Genomic DNA, 17,342 nt, shown 5'->3' with positions numbered 1-17,342 from the left:
GAACTTGCAGCAATAATGGAAATGTTTTACCCTCTGCCCGGACTGATTCAGTAGCTACTAGGTACATGGGACTACCGGGCACGTGAACTGCGGCTGGGGCAACTGAAGGAATGAATTTTAGTTTTGTTTAATTTTAATCAACTTAAGTATAAATAGCCACCGGTGGCCAGTTAGAAGCTGCAAATTCAAGAAAGGGAGTTGAAGGAGATGAATCCCCAGCCTAGGATATGGCACTCAGAGGTATACCTTTGTCTTTTTGAGTTGAATAAAGAGCCCCCATAACGGTGGGGCATCGTTTTTAATATTTGAGCCCAAGCTGGCGGTCGCGGCCGTGTTCTCTGTGCTCTACCACTTGGCCAATTAAAAGAGAGACCCCCGGAGCCTGTAGGTCTGGTTTAGTGTTCCGTGAGTGCATAAAGGATTGCAGCGGGCTTAGCTGTTTTAGTAGGACCATATGGGGTTAACGCAGGTCTCTTGGTCCGTGAGGCATTGAGTAAGGTGGGAAAAACATGCAATTTTAAAAAGCCGTTGAAGAAGAGACGCGTCCTTTTTTTCCCAGAAGGTAGTTAAGAGGTGATACAGTTTAGGGGAGGGATCTGAGGATTTGGAAAAGAGAGTAACAAAGGTTTGCCCGTAACACAATGCAATACATTCCGTCGTATACCCCCACTGATACAACAGAGGGGTCTTTTGCTATGTCTAGAGTAAGAATTATAATGAGCCAGGGACTGAGTGGTAGGAATCGGACACTGAGCGGATACAGTGAGATTTGCCCGTGGCTGGTTCTCGGCTGGTAATCTAGGTGAGAAGAGAAGGGTCCCTGAAGGCCCCAGGGGACCCCAGGAGAGACTAGCTGTCTACTTCAAGAGCCTGCAACTCCAACACGTGAATTCCACGTGAGTCTCTGGCACCTACTTCTCCAGCAGGCTGTGGCACCGCTTGACGTCCCAAACTACGTCACGAAGAAGAAACTGCTGATTTGGGCGGAACATTTTGCAGATGAGCAGCAATATCAATGAGGGAGTGGTGGCATTGCAATGATCAGACGCTTATTAGAACGCGGGAATTTGATATCCCCAGTGGACTGTTGGCATTTTTATGTGGGAGGGGAACCATCACGTGTGGAACTGGCCCAGTTGGAGGAGAGGCTAGCAGTGACTTGCCTTTGCGGGGGGGTGTCAGTCACAGGCTATTATGAAACTAACTTTGGGGAAAATTCCTAGAAACCACTAGTGGTGATAATACCTCCTTTGATAGTATTTCAGTGGCCTGGGGGAAAAAAAGGGGTTAAGGTCGTGGTTCACAAGGAAGGAGGTTTAATAGGAAGCCCGAGCCCCCAGCCTGGGAGCTAGACCCCCTGGCTCTAAGCACCTGTTTCACCATTCATGCTTTGCATCAAGATCACAGAAGGGAGCTTGTTAAAGCTACAGATTCCTGGCCCTCCACTGACCTCCTAAACCAGAATCCCAGGGCCCAGGGTCCCCAAAGCTCTACTTTTTTAAATGTTCATTTAGTTTTTGAGACACACACATACAGACACACAGAGGACAAGCAGGGGAGGGACAGAGACAGAGGGAGACTCACAATCCAAAGCAGGCTCCAGGCTCTGAGCTGTCAGCACAGAGCCCGACACGGGGCTCGAACTCACGAACTGCGAGATCATGACCTGAGCCGAAGTCAGAAAGCTTAATCGACTGAGCCACCCAGGTGCCCCAAATCTCTATTTTTTAAATAAGTACCCAAGGTGGTTGTGATTTGCGGCTTCTCCAAGCCTTAGTTCTCTGAAAGGTGATGCAGGATTTGGCAATATCCGAGTCAAGATTACCGTAATAGACATAGTATGATTTAGTTTTTGTAAAGCGCATGACAAACTCGATTAACTCGTATCGGTTACAACCCCACTGAGCCATGGGTTTGCCTTATTTAAGACACTTCTCTCTTTGGACATCTCGATAGATATCATTCGCCTGGCTGAGCCTTCTTCACCGTGCTAAGACAGCTGGGGGAACCTTCAAGCCAAATGAGCTGGGTTCCCTGAGTTGCAAGTTGTTTCTGAGGATTGATAAAAGCAGCCTTTCCTGTTTCGTGTTATTCTAAGTTTGAAGGACGCCGGTGGAAGGCCCCCTTCAGGTTGGGGGGATTTTTACGCAGGGTGAAAAGATCAGTTATGCCCTAACAGGTTGCCGGCTCCGGCGAAAAGTCAAGGGCGGTGGGCTGGACCCAGCAGAGAATGGTGATGTGTTCTGGCCCACGAGAGGGGCGCTCGCACCCCGAGGGCTCCGAGCGCAGCTGCCTCCGGTGTGGCCCATCTTGCTTGCATTTGGCGGCGCGAGGCTCCAAGACCAGGGGGAGGGGGAGGCTGGCGTCCTGCCCCCGAGCTGGAGAGGGAGCGAAGGTAGCTGCAAAGCCCAGCAGGCGCGAATCGCCGGGGCCCAGATTGACGGAGGGTGGGGCCGCGGGGAGGCAGTGCACGCGAGGCCGCGGGAGAGGTGGGCGCGCCGCGTCCCAGGTGCGACCGCCGAGCGCCTCCCGGAAGCCCTCCTCGCGCCGCGGGGTTCGGATTGGCTCGGGCGGCGAGGTCGAGACCCTTTCGGCGCCTTCCCCACCCCACCCCCCTCGACCCGCCCCGCGGCGGTGGCCATGCCGTAGAGACGCGGGCGCGGGGCCGGACGGGGGCATGCTGGCCGGGCGGCGGGGCGCGGGTGGCAGCGCGCGGGGGCCCGAGCGGCGCCCGGCCCGGGGCGCCCGGGGGCCGGATGGCGGAGCCCACGCGCGCCGCGGAGCCGGGGAGGTTTGCGCTCCGCTCGCCGCGCTGCAGGGAGGGCGCGGTGCCAGCAGCGAGCGCCCAGGGACCCAAAAAGAAAGCTTTTTATTTGCCGAAGATGAAGCCCCTGAAGGAGCCCGCCCCCAACAACAACAACGTGTCCTTTGTGATCCATTGTCAACTGGGCAAGGAGATCAAACACATTTGCAGCAACTGCAGTCGGGGGGAGGACGCCCGGGACGGTGAGTGCCGAGGCCCGTCGGGGCGGCGGCGAGCGCGGGAGGCGGGGAGGTGGCGCGGCCGGTCCCCAGTTTGGGGGCGCCGCCGGCGTGTCTCCCCGGAGAACTGCGGGGACATCCGCCCGCCCGGCACTTTGCGGAGTGCAGCCCGGAGCCACACCGGGACCGCATCCGAGCAGCTGTATTTGCAGCCTCAAATGAGGGCTTTGAAACAGTTAAATGGGCAGCTCTGGGATTTCCTCTCGGGGAGGTGGGGTTTGGGGAGGGGGGTGGGGTGGAGATTTGTCAGCGGTAGCATTATTAGCTTTAAAAAGGTGATTACACCTGCTTTCCTAGCTTTCCGGGCTTCTTAGCCATTCATTCTCCCTCCCATCTTTGCGCTCTGATGGGCTTTGCCCGGGGCGGCGTTACAGATGTGGGGTTCGGGTGGGTTCACTTTGGAGAGGCGGTTCGGCCTCGGCCACGGCGCCCTGGAGACTTGTGGAGTTGTTGAATGATTTCTGTTTGGAGTGAAACATGGCTGTGATTTTTGGAGCGCAGCTGCCGGCCCCTCTTGGAATGATGCCCCAGTGGCCAAAACGTGGGAGGTGGGGGAGGGGCCTGCAGCGGCTTCCTGCAGGTGAGCCCGTTTGGGTGCCAGCCCGAGAGCTCCCCCAGACCTGATCTGAAGTGGGGCGGGGAAAGGGTGCCCGGCCGCCAGCGACTCTGGGCTGCAGGAGCCCAGAACGAGGGACAGCTGGCGCGGACCAGGCAGCAGCTTCTGCAGATGTGGACGCGCCCGTGCATTTGGCCGGAGCCTCCGGGCGGTTCCGAAGCAGCTCACAGAGCCGACTCCGGAGGGCCCCTGAAGGTCGCAGAAAAGTTTTGGGCGGTAGGTTTTGCAGGGAGAGCATTAGCTCCTGGCCAGCCAGAAGCTCATGGCCTCGCTGACACGCACACTTGCTTGGGCAGGCAGATTTTCCCATCCACCAGGAGGGTTTCCCTTCTTCCCTTTGGAAGAACAGAGAGTATCCCTCCTCCGGTCCTTGTGGGCCTCTTCAAGTGCAGAGTAATGAAGCGACTGTGGCTTGGCTAATGTCTTTTCAAAATTAGAGTCCTGCCCGTGTAATGATACTTTTCTTTGATTAAACTGTGAGAGAGGCTATGCAGGATGGCACCAGGCATGCAGAAGGAGACCTGGGGCCCTCCTGGCACACAGAGCACACCAGTGAATCTCCTGTGAGGTGTGGGGGAGGAGATCCTTTCATGAGAAGCACACACTTACCGACTTGCGGTTTGGTCCTTTGGGTACTGTATCAACTGAGGGCGCTTCCGGAATATAAATGGATGAACGGGATGATGCAAAAGCAGACTTTTGCCATGTAATGAATGTGATAGAGCATGAGATGCAGGCTAAACTGTTCAGTGAATCAGTCTGTGGACTGATGTGCTCCACACATGGGCTGCTCTCACAGCCTTGGGAGTTGATTTAAATTAGGATCGGGAAATGTGGCTACAGCAAGGAAAGGTTCCGTGTCTGCACTCAAGGATGCGTGGTTACCCAGGGGTATGAATGCTGTCCTTGGTACGCATGTTGGTGCACAGGGTCAGAGGAGGCAGGCTTGTATTTTTAGCTTATGGCACCTATTTATGCTTGGGACACGCATCATCTCTGCGGTCTCAAACACCCTGGAATGCCTTAAGGAACGCCCTGTGGATGTTTGCGTATCCTCTGATGCAACTAAAATATTTAATTCAAAGGATGCTAGTATGGGGGAGACCTCAGGTGACCATGTCTAGGCGGCTAACCCTGCCTTCCTAATGTGTGTGGTGCACTCCTGTAGTCCAGGAAATAGAAGGAGGTTGAGTTTCGCCCTTCTTTTATGGCCGGAGCCCCGAACAGTGCTGCCCGCTGTCAAAGGGAAGGAAGTTCCAGTAAATTTCACTTCCTGCAAAGATGAACCTCGTAGGATGGCTCGTCATGAGTGAACTTTTCTGTTCGAGAAGTTCTCTAGAAGCTCCTTTCGACGTGACTCCTCTTTTCTGTATGCCCGGAGAGCCAGCTCTTTTGAAGGGAATGTGGAGGAAAGATAGTCCTGCAAACAGATTTGGTGGGGCTCCATTGAGGAGGAGTTTCCTTGCGTTGTTGCCAGCACCATGAATGTGTCTGGTTTCTCGTGCGGCATTGAGGAGGCCACTTAGTGGCAACCCAGGAAAATTGTGGTCGAGTTGGCAAGTCTTCACTTGAAATGTTACGTGGGCAGTATTTTATAGAGGCCTTGCTCACAGACTCTCTCACTCGATTTCTTTATATAGAAGATGGCAGGGGTGCCTGGGTGGCTCAGTCGGTTAAGCAGCCAACTTCAGCTCAGGTCATGATCTCGCGGTCTGTGAGTTCGAGCCCCGCGTCGGGCTCTGTGCTGCCAGCTCGAAGCCTGGAGCCTGTTTCGGATTCTGTGTCTCTCCCTCTCTGCCCCTCCCCCACTTGTGTCCGTCTGTCTCTCAAAAATAAAACATTAAAAAAAAGAAGATGGCAGTTATTTTAAACATATTTAAAAGCAAATTTTGTTAACTTTCAGTTAAAGACCACCTGTAACTAAAAATATTTGGCTAACATAGAATACACTTTAAAAAGAAGTATTTCTGGCTGAGCATTCATTAAAGGTGAAATTACATTTATCAATTGCCATTTTACTTAAGAGTGTTAAAAAAAAAAAATTCCTGGTATCTACTGACTAGTATTAAAGATGCTTTGCTGACCTTATTCGAAGTAAACTTTTATTTAAAAAAAAAATTGTAAACTACAGGTCACCACTAATGGTCAACGATAGGTTTGTTTTGTTCATTTTTGCTGTTTTGGTGACATTATTGAAGCCATTCGCAAATCAGGAAACAAGCTTCTGTTGCATTTCAGTGCTAAAGGCCAAGTACACAGAGCAAGTACAGGGTAGAAGAAAGATTCAACCCTCGTGTGTTTGTCTCTAAAATCAAGGTGCTTTCCATCTTGCCATCAAATTGATTTTAAGTGTCACCCACACTGAATGTAGAGCATTAGGTACTATGGTGTGTGTGTGTGTGTGTGTGTGTGTGTGTGTGTGTGTATGTATGTTATATACATGTGCAGTTAATAGACCACGTTTATTAGGATATGGAATTAGAATTGCAGAACTTCCTAGTACATTATTTTTTTTTAATCCGCCTTATCTACTTGACAGGTTGGAATTGGTAGGAACAGAGGGAGAGAAAGTTTTAGCTAAGTAGATTAGAAGTAATGCACATTGTAAAGCTATAAGAAACATGGCTAAATCATCACAGAACTTGCATTGGAAGTCAATATGAGAATATGATTTAATTTACAAATAGTTGAAAATCAACTTTAAGGAGGAATCTATTCTAGAAGGCAAGGTATTTCTGTATATAATTTTATACATACTTAACATACTGTATTTTCTATTCTTATTTGAATCCCTTTTAAGTCTGTTAATAGGGAGGGATCACCATAGGAATTATAACATCATGAATCATTACTAAGATGTAATGTCAAGTAATTGTAATAGAAATAAAATCTTTTTAACATTTTAAAACACTTTTTAGGACAATTTTGAGGGACACCTGGGTGCCTCAGTTGGTTAAGCGTCTGACTCTTGATCTCAGGGTTATGAGTTGAAGCCCCACGTTGGGCTCCACACTGGGCATGAAGCCTGCTTAAAACAAACAACAACAAAAAGAACAAAAATACTTGGAAGCTTCTGTCTTATGGTGGCATATTTTAAAAGTAATGAAATGATTTAGAGATAAGACCTAATGATTGCAGGTTGCTGTGCCTTTCACATATGATTGATCAATATTTCAAGGTTGCCATTTTACTAAATATGATTTCTACTCAAATATTCACATAGAAATTCACGAATCCATTGACTCACTAGATACATTTCCAAATTTTGTTTACGGGTTAGAAATATTTTCCGTGTTTCCTAGTGGATTCCAATTGGAACTTTTCTTTTTCAAAAAAAAATTTTTTTTTTTTAATTTTTTTTTTCAACGTTTTATTTATTTTTGGGACAGAGAGAGACAGAGCATGAACGGGGGAGGGGCAGAGAGAGAGAGGGAGACACAGAATCGGAAACAGGCTACAGGCTCCGAGCCATCAGCCCAGAGCCTGACGCGGGGCTCGAACTCACAGACCGCGAGATCGTGACCTGGCTGAAGTCGGACGCTTAACCGACTGCGCCACCCAGGCACCCCTCAAAAAAATTTTTTAATGTTTATTCATTTTTGAGACAGAACAGAGACAGAGCATGAGCAGGGGAGGGGCAGAGAGCAAGGGAGACACAGAATCTGAAACAGGCTCCAGGCTCTGAGTTGTTAGCACAGAGCCCGACGCAGGGCTTGAACTCATGGACCGCGAGATCATGAGCTGAGCCGAAGTCGGATGCTTAACCGACTGAGCCACCCAGGCACCCCAAGAACTTTTTTTAAGTGCATTTATTTTGAGAGGAGGAGGGGAAGAGAGAGTGGAAGAGAGAGAATCCCAAGCGGGCGTCTCACCATCAGCACAGAGCCTGATGTGGGGCTCGAACCCACGAACCGCGACATCATTAACCTGAGCCGAAACCAAGAGTTGGATGCTTAACCGACTGGGCCACCCAGGTGCCCCTCCAATGGAAACTTTTAGAGTGACAACAATTTGTCCTAATATTCCTCTGTGACGGACTCTAGGGTTCATTCAGCAAGATAGCCTTTTGGGAGAGAATGCCTTTTGGATTTCTGCGGGTCAGAGCCCTCATTTTGCAGGCGAGAAAATTGAGGTGCATAATGGTCAGGCGAACAGTCCCTCGTGGACCCAATCACCACTCGGTGTCAGGGCTACTCACTGAACCTGTTCCTTCGTGAAGGAAGCCGTTTCTAGTAATGGCCCAAGACTGGCTCCTGACTCCTGCACTCACTAGCTGGGTCACTTTAGGATACCACGGTATCCTTTCCTGTGTGTGCAGAACGAAAGCACCCATTTCTACTCTACGTTTAAGAGTTAAAACCCATGCCTCTAATAAGTCCGGTGGATTAGAAATGAGACTAGGGAAGAGCCCCTTCAGCATTGCACAAGTCAGGAGAATTTTGTTGTTGTTTTAAAGCCTTCGCAACGGTGACCAGTTATGTTCTAGGTAAAAAGACTGAGGTGTAGGTCTGAATTTACAATGGCTAAGCTTTTGTCTTTGGTCTGTTGAGTAATCAAAAAAAATGGGCAAGGGGAGATCTAGCTGTTTCTCCGAGAGGAAGAGGAAAGGCCAGGAGCTGAAGGAAGTAGTGACTGGAGGGATGTCTGGGTGGCACAGCGAGTTAAGCGTCTTGATCTTGGCTCGCATCATGATTTCACGGTTCATGAGTTTGAGCGCTGACGGTGTGGAGCCCGCTTGGAGTTCTCTCTCCTCCTCTCTGCCCCTCCCCCGCTTGCCCTCTCTCTTTCCCTCAAAAAGAAAGAAAGGAACTTTAAAAAATATACTTAAAAGCAAAGAGAAGTGATTGGAGGATTTAATGGACGTGGGCCTGACGAGCCCTCAGAGTCAAAGGGACGGCCCTGGAGGACGTGGTCCTCCAGCAAGAGACGGAGGCAGGAAACTGCTTCCTTAAGGTCAGGAGAGCCTAGGAAAAGCTCTGACTTGGGCTGAGCGTAGAGGCTGTGTGGAACCCTGGAAAGGGCACTCGCTCAGCCAGTAGGGCAGAATGGAGAGGAAGGGCTTAGCAAGATGTTGGGACTGGTGTACTGAGGGGGGAATGTTCATGCAGTTGGGTTCTTAAAACTTTCTTGCAAAGCATCATGGACTCCCAGCCATGGAGCCGTTGACTGATTGTCTTACAAATAGTGTTAAAATCAGCAGCTGGAGTGTGCCGGGCCCCCTTGGCTTAGCGATAGACACCAACAGGTACAACAACCAGTTACGGCCTTTGAAGAGTCTGGACTTGAGTGAGAACAGCAGGAAGTAAACTGCTGAATTACCACAGGGAGCCATTAACTGTGTGAGTAAAGCAGGAGGGCTTCCTAGAGGAGGTGGTATTTGCAATATCACAATAGAGGAGTCCTTCCGGTAAGGGGAAAAAAAAACCAACAAGACATACGCAAACGATGGAAGCTATCAAAGAGCATGGCTAGCTCAGGAAAAGGGAGAAGTTCAGCAGGTAGAATTTGAAATGGTTGGGGAAACGAACATGACTTCGTTTGGAAACATACGTTTTTTCCAGCAATATGTGAAGCGTTTTTGTGTGCCATGTTAAGTTTTGGGAATATAAAAATCAGTAAGACTGTATGGTCTTTGCCCTCAAATAGCTTATAAAAATTTTTTTAATGTTTATTTATTTTTGAGAGAGAGAGGGAGACAGTGTGAGCCGGGGAGGGGCAGGGAGAGAGGGAGACACAGAATCTGAAGCGGGCACCAGGCTCTGAGCCGTCAGCACAGAGCCCGACGCGGGGCTCAAACCCACGAACTGTGAGATCATAACCTGAGCTGAAGTCGGACGCTTCACCGACGGAGCCACCCAGGCACCCCTACCCTCAAGTAGCTTACAAAGTAGTACAGGGAGATGCGTAGACAAGTGTGTGTGCAGAAGTTTTAAAAGGGTTTTGAGAGAGAAAGGTATTGTTCGAGAGGCTAGGAGAGAATGGTCAGCCCCACCCTGGGTACGAGGAAGGTTAGGAAGATCCTGGGACCATTTCCAGAGTTTGGATTCCACCCAGTGAACACTGAAGGCTGCACACAGATTTTTTTAAGCAGAGGTGGTGTGAAAAAGTTACCTTTTAAAAACTATTAGGGAAAATCTTACACATATGCAAAAGCAGACCGAAAAAGATAAATGAGCCCCTCTAAGTTTATCACCCCCATTCCCCAGCTCCCGTGTTATGTTGAAGCGCATTGTGAGTGGGTTTTTATGATGGTGTTGCTGGCAGACAAGAGAAAGGTCCCTAATGCCACAGCCACTCAGAGTTCAAGAAAGGGCGTTTCAAGACCTTGAGCGGTGAGTGTCAAAAGATCAAGATTCTGTGATTCTGTCACAGACCCTTAACAAAGCCCCAGGAACACCTTCCAGCACCAGCGGCTCAGAGTCACGTGGCCTTATTTTTAGCAGAGATTTGAACTCCTCTGTGATTTGACTAATAATTTCCCCTTCCATTTTAATATCTTTTGTTCTGCAGAAGGCATCTGTAAATACTCCCTTCGTTCGGGAGAAAAGATGTTAAAAATATTTGTAAGATCTGTAGCTTGAAATATACCCACGTGTCTAAAGGAGATAAAAAGGATTCATACATAAGATCTATATATGAAACCGTATTGGTGGAAGGAGGGATCGATAACGCTTACTGGCTCTAGGCTTTCATTTCTGCAGTTTGCTAATTCATAAGAATGGCAAAAAACCTTTGTGGGCTTCCGTAGGTGTTTAGAGTTTCAAGTCCTGTGTGAAAGGAGGGGCGCAGTGAGCCAGTTAGCAGCTACCTCTGACGGCTCCGAGCTCTGTGCCAAGTAAGCATTTGTGTTGAATTTGTTGTTACCGCCAGAGGCCCTGGGGGAGCACAAGGGATGAGCTTCCTTTCAACCAGCAGGTTGATAAGGGAGAGAAGGAAAAGGCCAAAGGGCTGCAAGTTGCAAAGATCCGGGTAAGCGAACCAGGAGCTGAACAAGAATCCGGATGGAAACAGAACAGTGGAGATTCTCTGCCTCGGGACAAGACAGCCGGCACGCTCGCAGTAGACCGCGTGCAAGAAGAGACAATGTGATGGTGGCTTTGGCAGTCATTTCTACCTCGGAGGCTGGAGGAAGGGTAGAACACGGTCATTGATTGATTCACCTAACAAGCATTGATGGCGACCGTGAACTTGACGTGTGAGATAGCTAAAGGATGAGTTTGTGCTGTGGGAACACCTAGCAGAGGGCTACCTTCTTGCTATGCAGAGGTAGACTGAGGGCACTGCGGATGCCTAGGTGCGGGGGGGGGGGGGGGGGGCTCCACCTTCTTGAGAGAGAAGTCTAGAGTGGGGGCAGAACGGCACGTGAGCTCAATCGTGGTGGGTGAATAGCATTGATCTGGCAGAGCTACCTGAAGGGAAGTGTCCCTCAGGCAGGATCCAGAGCAGAGACAGGAATGGGTTAAGAGGCCCTGGGAGAGGACATTAGTTATAAAGTGCTCAGGGCCAGGGTCTTTCTTATCTTTCCTCCTCGCTGCTGTGTTTTCAGCAGCCGGAACGCACACAGATATTAGGCACTTAAACGGTGTTCATCGTAAGAATATACAAGTTAATTTACGAATATACAAGTTAAGAATATACAAGTTAATTTACGAATGTTTCATCTGTTTGATAAATACGTGTTTACTTATTAAAGTGGCTGCAGGGACCGTGGGGTGATAAGACTGGAGTTGGGGGGGTGGGGGGTGCACCTAGGAAGGTGAGACGGGAGGCTGGGTCAAGGTCTATCATGTGGTCTATCATGTCGAGGTCTTGACTACCAGGCCAAGGAGCTGGGACACGGGCTGTGAAAGGATGCAGGAGGCTTAGGAAGATTTTCAGAGTGTGCAAAAGTTCTTTCTAGATTTACGGCTTTTTTTTTTTTTTTTTTTAATATCAAGGCACAATTGACAAAATGGCGTAAGATGTTCAAAGCGCATGTCGTGATGATTTGATATACATTGTGAAGAGTCCCTCCGTCTAGTTACTGAACGTATATCATCACCTCCCATAGTTACCTCTATTTTGTGAGAACGCCGACGTTCTCCTCCCTTAGCTAATTTCAGTTATACATGCAGTGTTAACAGCGTGCAGTATTTGTCTTTCTTTGTCTGCGGTATCTCACTTCGCGTAGTGCCCTCAAGGTACACATCCGTGTTGTTGCAAATGGCAGGATATCCTTCCTTCTCTTGACTGGATAATACTCGGTTGTGTATAGACCACATCTTTATCCGTTCATCCACTGATGGACAATTAGGTTACTTCCAACTCACGGTTACCGTGAATAATACTGCAGTGAACATAGATGTGCAAATATCTCTTCAATATCCAATCTCTATTTCCTTTGGATATATACCCAGAAGTGAATTGCCAGATCATATGGCAGTTCTATTTTCAATTTATCGAGGAACCTCCATACCGTTTTTTCTGCAGTGGCTGCGCATCCCTTTACGTGGTCACCAACAGTACGTAAGGGTCCCCTTTTCTCCACATCCCTGCCCACACGTCTTGTTTTAGTTTGTTTGTGTAACACAAGAGCCATTCTAACAGGCGTAAGGTCATAGCTTTTGTGGTTTTGATTTGCGTTGTTCTGATAGTGATGTTGAGCGCCTTTACCCGTCCCTGTTGGCCACTTGGAGTCTTTGGAAAAACGCCCATTCAGATTCTCTGCCCATTTCTTCATTGGATTATTTGCTTTTTCGCTGATGAGTTGCATGAATTCTTTTTTTTATATATTTCGGATACTAACCCCCTCATCGGATATATGATTTGCACATATTTTCTCCCATTTCGTAGATTGCCTTTTCATTCTGCTGGTGGTTTCCTTCGCTGTGCAGAAGCTTTTTGGTTTGATGTAGTCCCAATAGTTCCTGTTTGCTTGTTGCTTTTTGCTGCTGGTGTCAAATCCCAAACAAAACAAAACCAAACACTGCCAAAACCCATGTCGAGGAACTTCTTCCCTCTCATCTAGGAGTTTCCTGGTTTTAGGACTTACGTTCAAGTCTTTAATCCATTTTGGGTTGATTTTTGTGTGAGGCGCGGTCCAGTTTCATGCTTTTGCATGTGGTTGTCCAGTTTTCCCACCACCATTTCTTGAAGAGATGATCATTTCCCCCACCGTATATTCGTGGCTCTTCTGTCATAAACTAATTGACCATATGTGCACTGATTTTTTTCTTTCTGGGCCCACTATTCTCTTCCGTTGATCTGTGTGTCTGCTTTTGTGCCAGTAGTAACACACTGTTTTGATTACTATCGCTTTATAATATAGTTTGAAACCAGGAAGTGTGATACCTCCTGCCTTTTCTTTCTTTAAGAACGCTTTGGCTCTTTGGGGTCTTTTATGGTTACATACAAATTTTAGGGTTTTTTCCCCCTATTTCTATGCAAAATGTCACTGGAGTTTTAAGTGCTTTGGGATGTAATCCATACACTATATAGTTCATCCATTTAAAGTGTGTAATTCAGGGGCACCTGGCTGGCTCAGTCAGTTGAGCGTCCGACGTCAGCTCAGGTCATGATCTCGCGGCTCGTGAGTTCAAGCCCCGCGTCGGACTCTGTGCTGACAGCTCAGAGCCTGGAGCCTGCTTCAGCTTCTGTGTCTCCCTCTCTCTCTCTGCCCCTTCGCCCCTCCCACTCTGTCTTGCTGTCTCTCAAAAATAAATAAACGTCAAAAAAAAAATGTACTTCAGCAGGTTTTAGTATATTCACAGGGCTGTGCATACATCACCACAGTGGATGTTAAAACGTTTTCATTACCCAAAAAAGAAACCTTGCCACCCCCAGCCTGTCCCTGCAATCCGCCTATCCTCCACTAACCCTAGGTAACCACCAGTCTACTTTGTGTTTCTATAGAAACAGTCTATAGACAACAGTTCTATAGACGACAGTCTACTTTTCTGTTTCTCTGTGCATTTCGTGTAAGTGGAAGTTTGATCCATTTCAAGGTTGATCCGTGGCGTAGCATGTATCACTACTTCATTTCTTTTTATTGCTAAATTATTGCATGGATGTGACACGTGGTGAATAATACTGCTCTGAGCATTCACGTACAAGTTTTAGTGTAGACGTAAATTTCATTTCTCTTGGGTGTTATACCTAGGAGTAGAATTGCTGAATCATATGGTTATGCCACTTACCCATCTGAGGAAGTGTCAGAGTCTTTTTCAAAGGGGCTGCCATTGTACCTGAAGGTTCCATTTTTCCACATCCTTTCTAATCTTTGTCCCCTGTATTTTTGATGATAGCCTCTCTAGAGGATTTTTGAGAAAGAAAGAAGGTTCTGAGTTGGTGGTCAAGAAGAGAGTTAATTCACTCCATTTAAGGAAGCCAGTAAGGTTTCATTTTTTTTTTTTTTTTTTAGAAAGCCTAGACGTCTTACATAAATCTATTGCACTTTATTTATTTTTTGAGGGTTTTTATTTTAAGAGCGAGACCGAGTGCAAGTGGGGGAGGGGCCGAGAGAGAGGGGGACACAGAATCTGAAGCAGGCTGCAGGTCCTGAGCTGTCAGCACAGAGCCCAATGCCGGGCTCGAACTGACACACTGTGAGATCATGACCTGAGCCGAAGCTCGGAGGCTCAACCAACTGAGCCACCCAGGTGCCCCAATATATGACACTTTATAATTGGCACATGTTGTTTCCTTGTGATCATCAGAACAGCCTTTTCACATTGGAACTACTATGGTGGCCATGTTAGAAAAGAGGGAACAGAGAACCAGAGTGGTCACGGCATCCTGTGTGTCATGTGCTGAGGCTGCTGTACCTGGACTGTCCCTCTGGTGCCTCCTCGAAGATGTGAACCTCTGAGAAGACACTAGTTATTTTGGTCAATGGAGTTCAGCTTCTTTTTTTTAAGCTTATTTATTTTGAGAGAACAAGCGAGCAGGGGAAGGATAGAGAGGATTCCAAGCAGGATCCACACTGTCAGTGCAGAGCCCTGTGTAGGGCTCAGATTCATAAACTGTGAGATCATGACCTGAGCCAAAATCAAGAGTCAGATGCCTAACCAACTGAGCCACGCGGGCGCCCCTGAAGTTCAGCTTCTCAAAGTGATTAATTAAATGTGAAAATGATTCTTCCAGAAACGTCTGGGCAAAAACCAACACCCAAAGCAAACTGTCAATTTGTTAAAAAGGGCAAGAGGAGACTATGCGGTGGAGAGTGTTGGGGACCCACTTGGGTCACCGTCACCCTGAATTTTTTCCACTTGTAAAACGAATTTACTTCTCTTCCTTAAACATGTTGCCAAGGTGCCTGAAACCCAGCTAATCAGAGCTTGGTAAGCTTTGGCTCATGAGCCCCCTGCCTGTTTTTGTAGGTCGAGGAGGTTTTTGTTTTTTTTTTGTTTATTTGTTTATTTTGTTTGTTTTACAATTTCAGATGGTTGACCAAAATCACAGGAAGAGTAATATTTAGTGACATGACATTTAGGTGAAATTCAAATGTCGGTGTGTATAAATAAAGTTTTATTGGAACACAGCCACGCACAATCATGTAGGGACTGTCCATGGTGGCAGCCGCACAGCTGAGTAGTTGCAACAGAAACCCCGTAAAACCTCCAGTATTTACTCTCGGACCCTCATCAAAAAACTTTGCTGATCCCTGACTGCATCAAAATTCCTCTAATGAGATGATGCCGCTTCTAACCATCTCTGCACAATATCTGATTCTGAGTCTAGGGGGACCCTGGCAACATCTGTGATGCTCACCCGAACCTGCAGTTCTGGTTTTTATAAAGGGCTACTTGATGTCCTAGGGTGTCCAGAGGGACAGATTTAAAGTGAAAATCCACCCAAAAAGAAACCGCTCCTGGGAATTGGGTTTGCAGACTCTCTTTGCTCCCCACCCCCACCCTGACCTTTATGTGGGCTTGAGGCTGGCACATTTTACAAAGGGAGTGGATTTCAGATCCCCACCTAAGAGTGAACCATCTTGACTCTGCTATTGTTTCTGCATGAACTTGAGAATAATCGCCTCCGCTATCTTGGCACATGGAGATTTGCCTCCACGGTAATTATTTTGCAACCCACAAGAGTAATTATAAAATCAAATAATTATCTTCTAAACAAGCTGCAACCCCAGCCGTGGTTCTTGAAGGGGGAGGGGTGCTCCCATTCTTTAATTTTCATTTTTAGACGTATAACATTTCTGTCTCCCTTGTCCCCCCTCTCCCCGTACCTCCGTTCTTGTGTTATTTCAAGTACAATAACCATCTATAATGAAGCAATAGCTCCTTTCGATGCAGCCTCTTTAAAACTGTAGCCCTGCTCCAAGTTTAGGAGCAGAAAGAGAAGCCAGCAAGAAAAGGGAAAAGCAAAACCTGATTTAATTTGGGGGGGGGGGGTACCAGGAAATAAAATTGCAAAAGGGAAGATCCACCTACCTAACTACATTCCTGGTGTTGGTTTGAATTACTGAGAGCCGCATTGTAGCGAGGACTCCAGATTCTGAAGGTGTTGTCAGTAAGAGCTGGCACCGGTATTTCCTGGCACAAAGGGAGGAACGAAATCCGCTCACACAGTTAGCAACCATCCATCGCTGACAGGCTGGGCACATACCAGAATTAGGTTATCGCACGAGAGACTTAAAGTCTGTGTATGGGTGTTTGTCTGACATAACGCAGCAGACAGTGTATGTAACGTTTATTTATATGTTGGGAAATTGGTACCTGCCTGATAAACTGAGCTTACTTGCATGTGACGAAAGGGCGAATAGAGAGGCAGATTTTAGTGACCGGGGCCGTCACAGATTTGCGCCCTCAAGAACGACCCTCTGCAAATTTCAGGAACTCCTTAACTTGTAACTTTCTTTGCCAGCCCGTTAAAGTCAAACACGCCACCGCCGGGAACTCACGCCCCAAATGAACCCACGGTGAGCCTCTTGGCTTGCCCAGGGCCCTAATGTTGTGTCATCCAGAATGAATAGTATGGTGCCGTTTCCTACCAGCCACGGTATGAATTATTCATGCACTATTAAGCAGCCTGTGGTCAGAACACCACAACCCAGAGTAAAAGTGAATACAAAAGAAGAGATTTTAATATTTGCAGCTGAAAGAGCCCTTTGCAGTGGAAGTAGAGATGATGGGCTCCTGGACCCCTCCCGGCCTTTCTCGAGGTCTTTGAGGTTGGATCGTGAATGTATATGTAGATTTCCTGCGATAGGACAAGAAGAAATAGCTTGGACCACCCGGGGACTGTAATAGTTCATCAGATTGCATGCCTGGGTTCATTTTTCAAGTTTTTTCTAGAAGGCAGAAGAGGGGGAGTGTATACAAAAGGGAATATCTGTATTCATAAAGAAATAAAAGCATAACCAAGGAGAAGAAGAATTCTTTGGAAGAAAACGTAGAAACTTTGGAAGACCAGATATATATATGTACATATATACATATGTATATATATATATATATATATGTATACACACACACACACACACACACACACACACCAGATAAGAAGGGGGTTGTTCTCTCTGCCCTCCCATAGCGTCCTAGAATCCCAGAGCTTTTTAGAACCACAATTTAAATGCTGTTCTCTGCTCTACTCCATTTAGATGAGACACAGTGTATTGTAGAGTGATTATTTCTAGTATATAAACATCAGGTCATAACAGGGGATTGCACCCTTAATTTTAATTCCGTGGAGG

General features: G+C 47.4%; 1 protein-coding gene across 9 annotated transcripts in view; it reads left to right on the top strand.

Annotated features, from left to right (window-relative positions):
- Positions 1-17,342, top strand: part of PHACTR1 (phosphatase and actin regulator 1) — a 566,563-nt gene that overhangs the window by 303,290 nt on the left and 245,931 nt on the right. The window contains exon 1 of one of the 9 annotated variants that reach the window (XM_045497378.1): positions 2,742-3,006. The exons of the other annotated variants lie outside the window; for them this stretch is intronic. Within the exon in view, the coding sequence (XP_045353334.1) occupies positions 2,757-3,006 (250 nt within the window). The 5' untranslated portion in view covers positions 2,742-2,756. Of the gene's footprint in view, positions 1-2,741; positions 3,007-17,342 lie in introns of those variants that run through there. 9 annotated transcript variants of the gene reach the window in all.

Source organism: Leopardus geoffroyi, chromosome B2 (assembly GCF_018350155.1).
Source record: "Leopardus geoffroyi isolate Oge1 chromosome B2, O.geoffroyi_Oge1_pat1.0, whole genome shotgun sequence".
Taxonomy (NCBI): Eukaryota; Metazoa; Chordata; class Mammalia; order Carnivora; family Felidae; genus Leopardus; species Leopardus geoffroyi.
The sequence above is the reverse complement of the archived record's forward strand: the minus strand, read 5'-3'. Positions and strand labels throughout refer to the sequence as shown.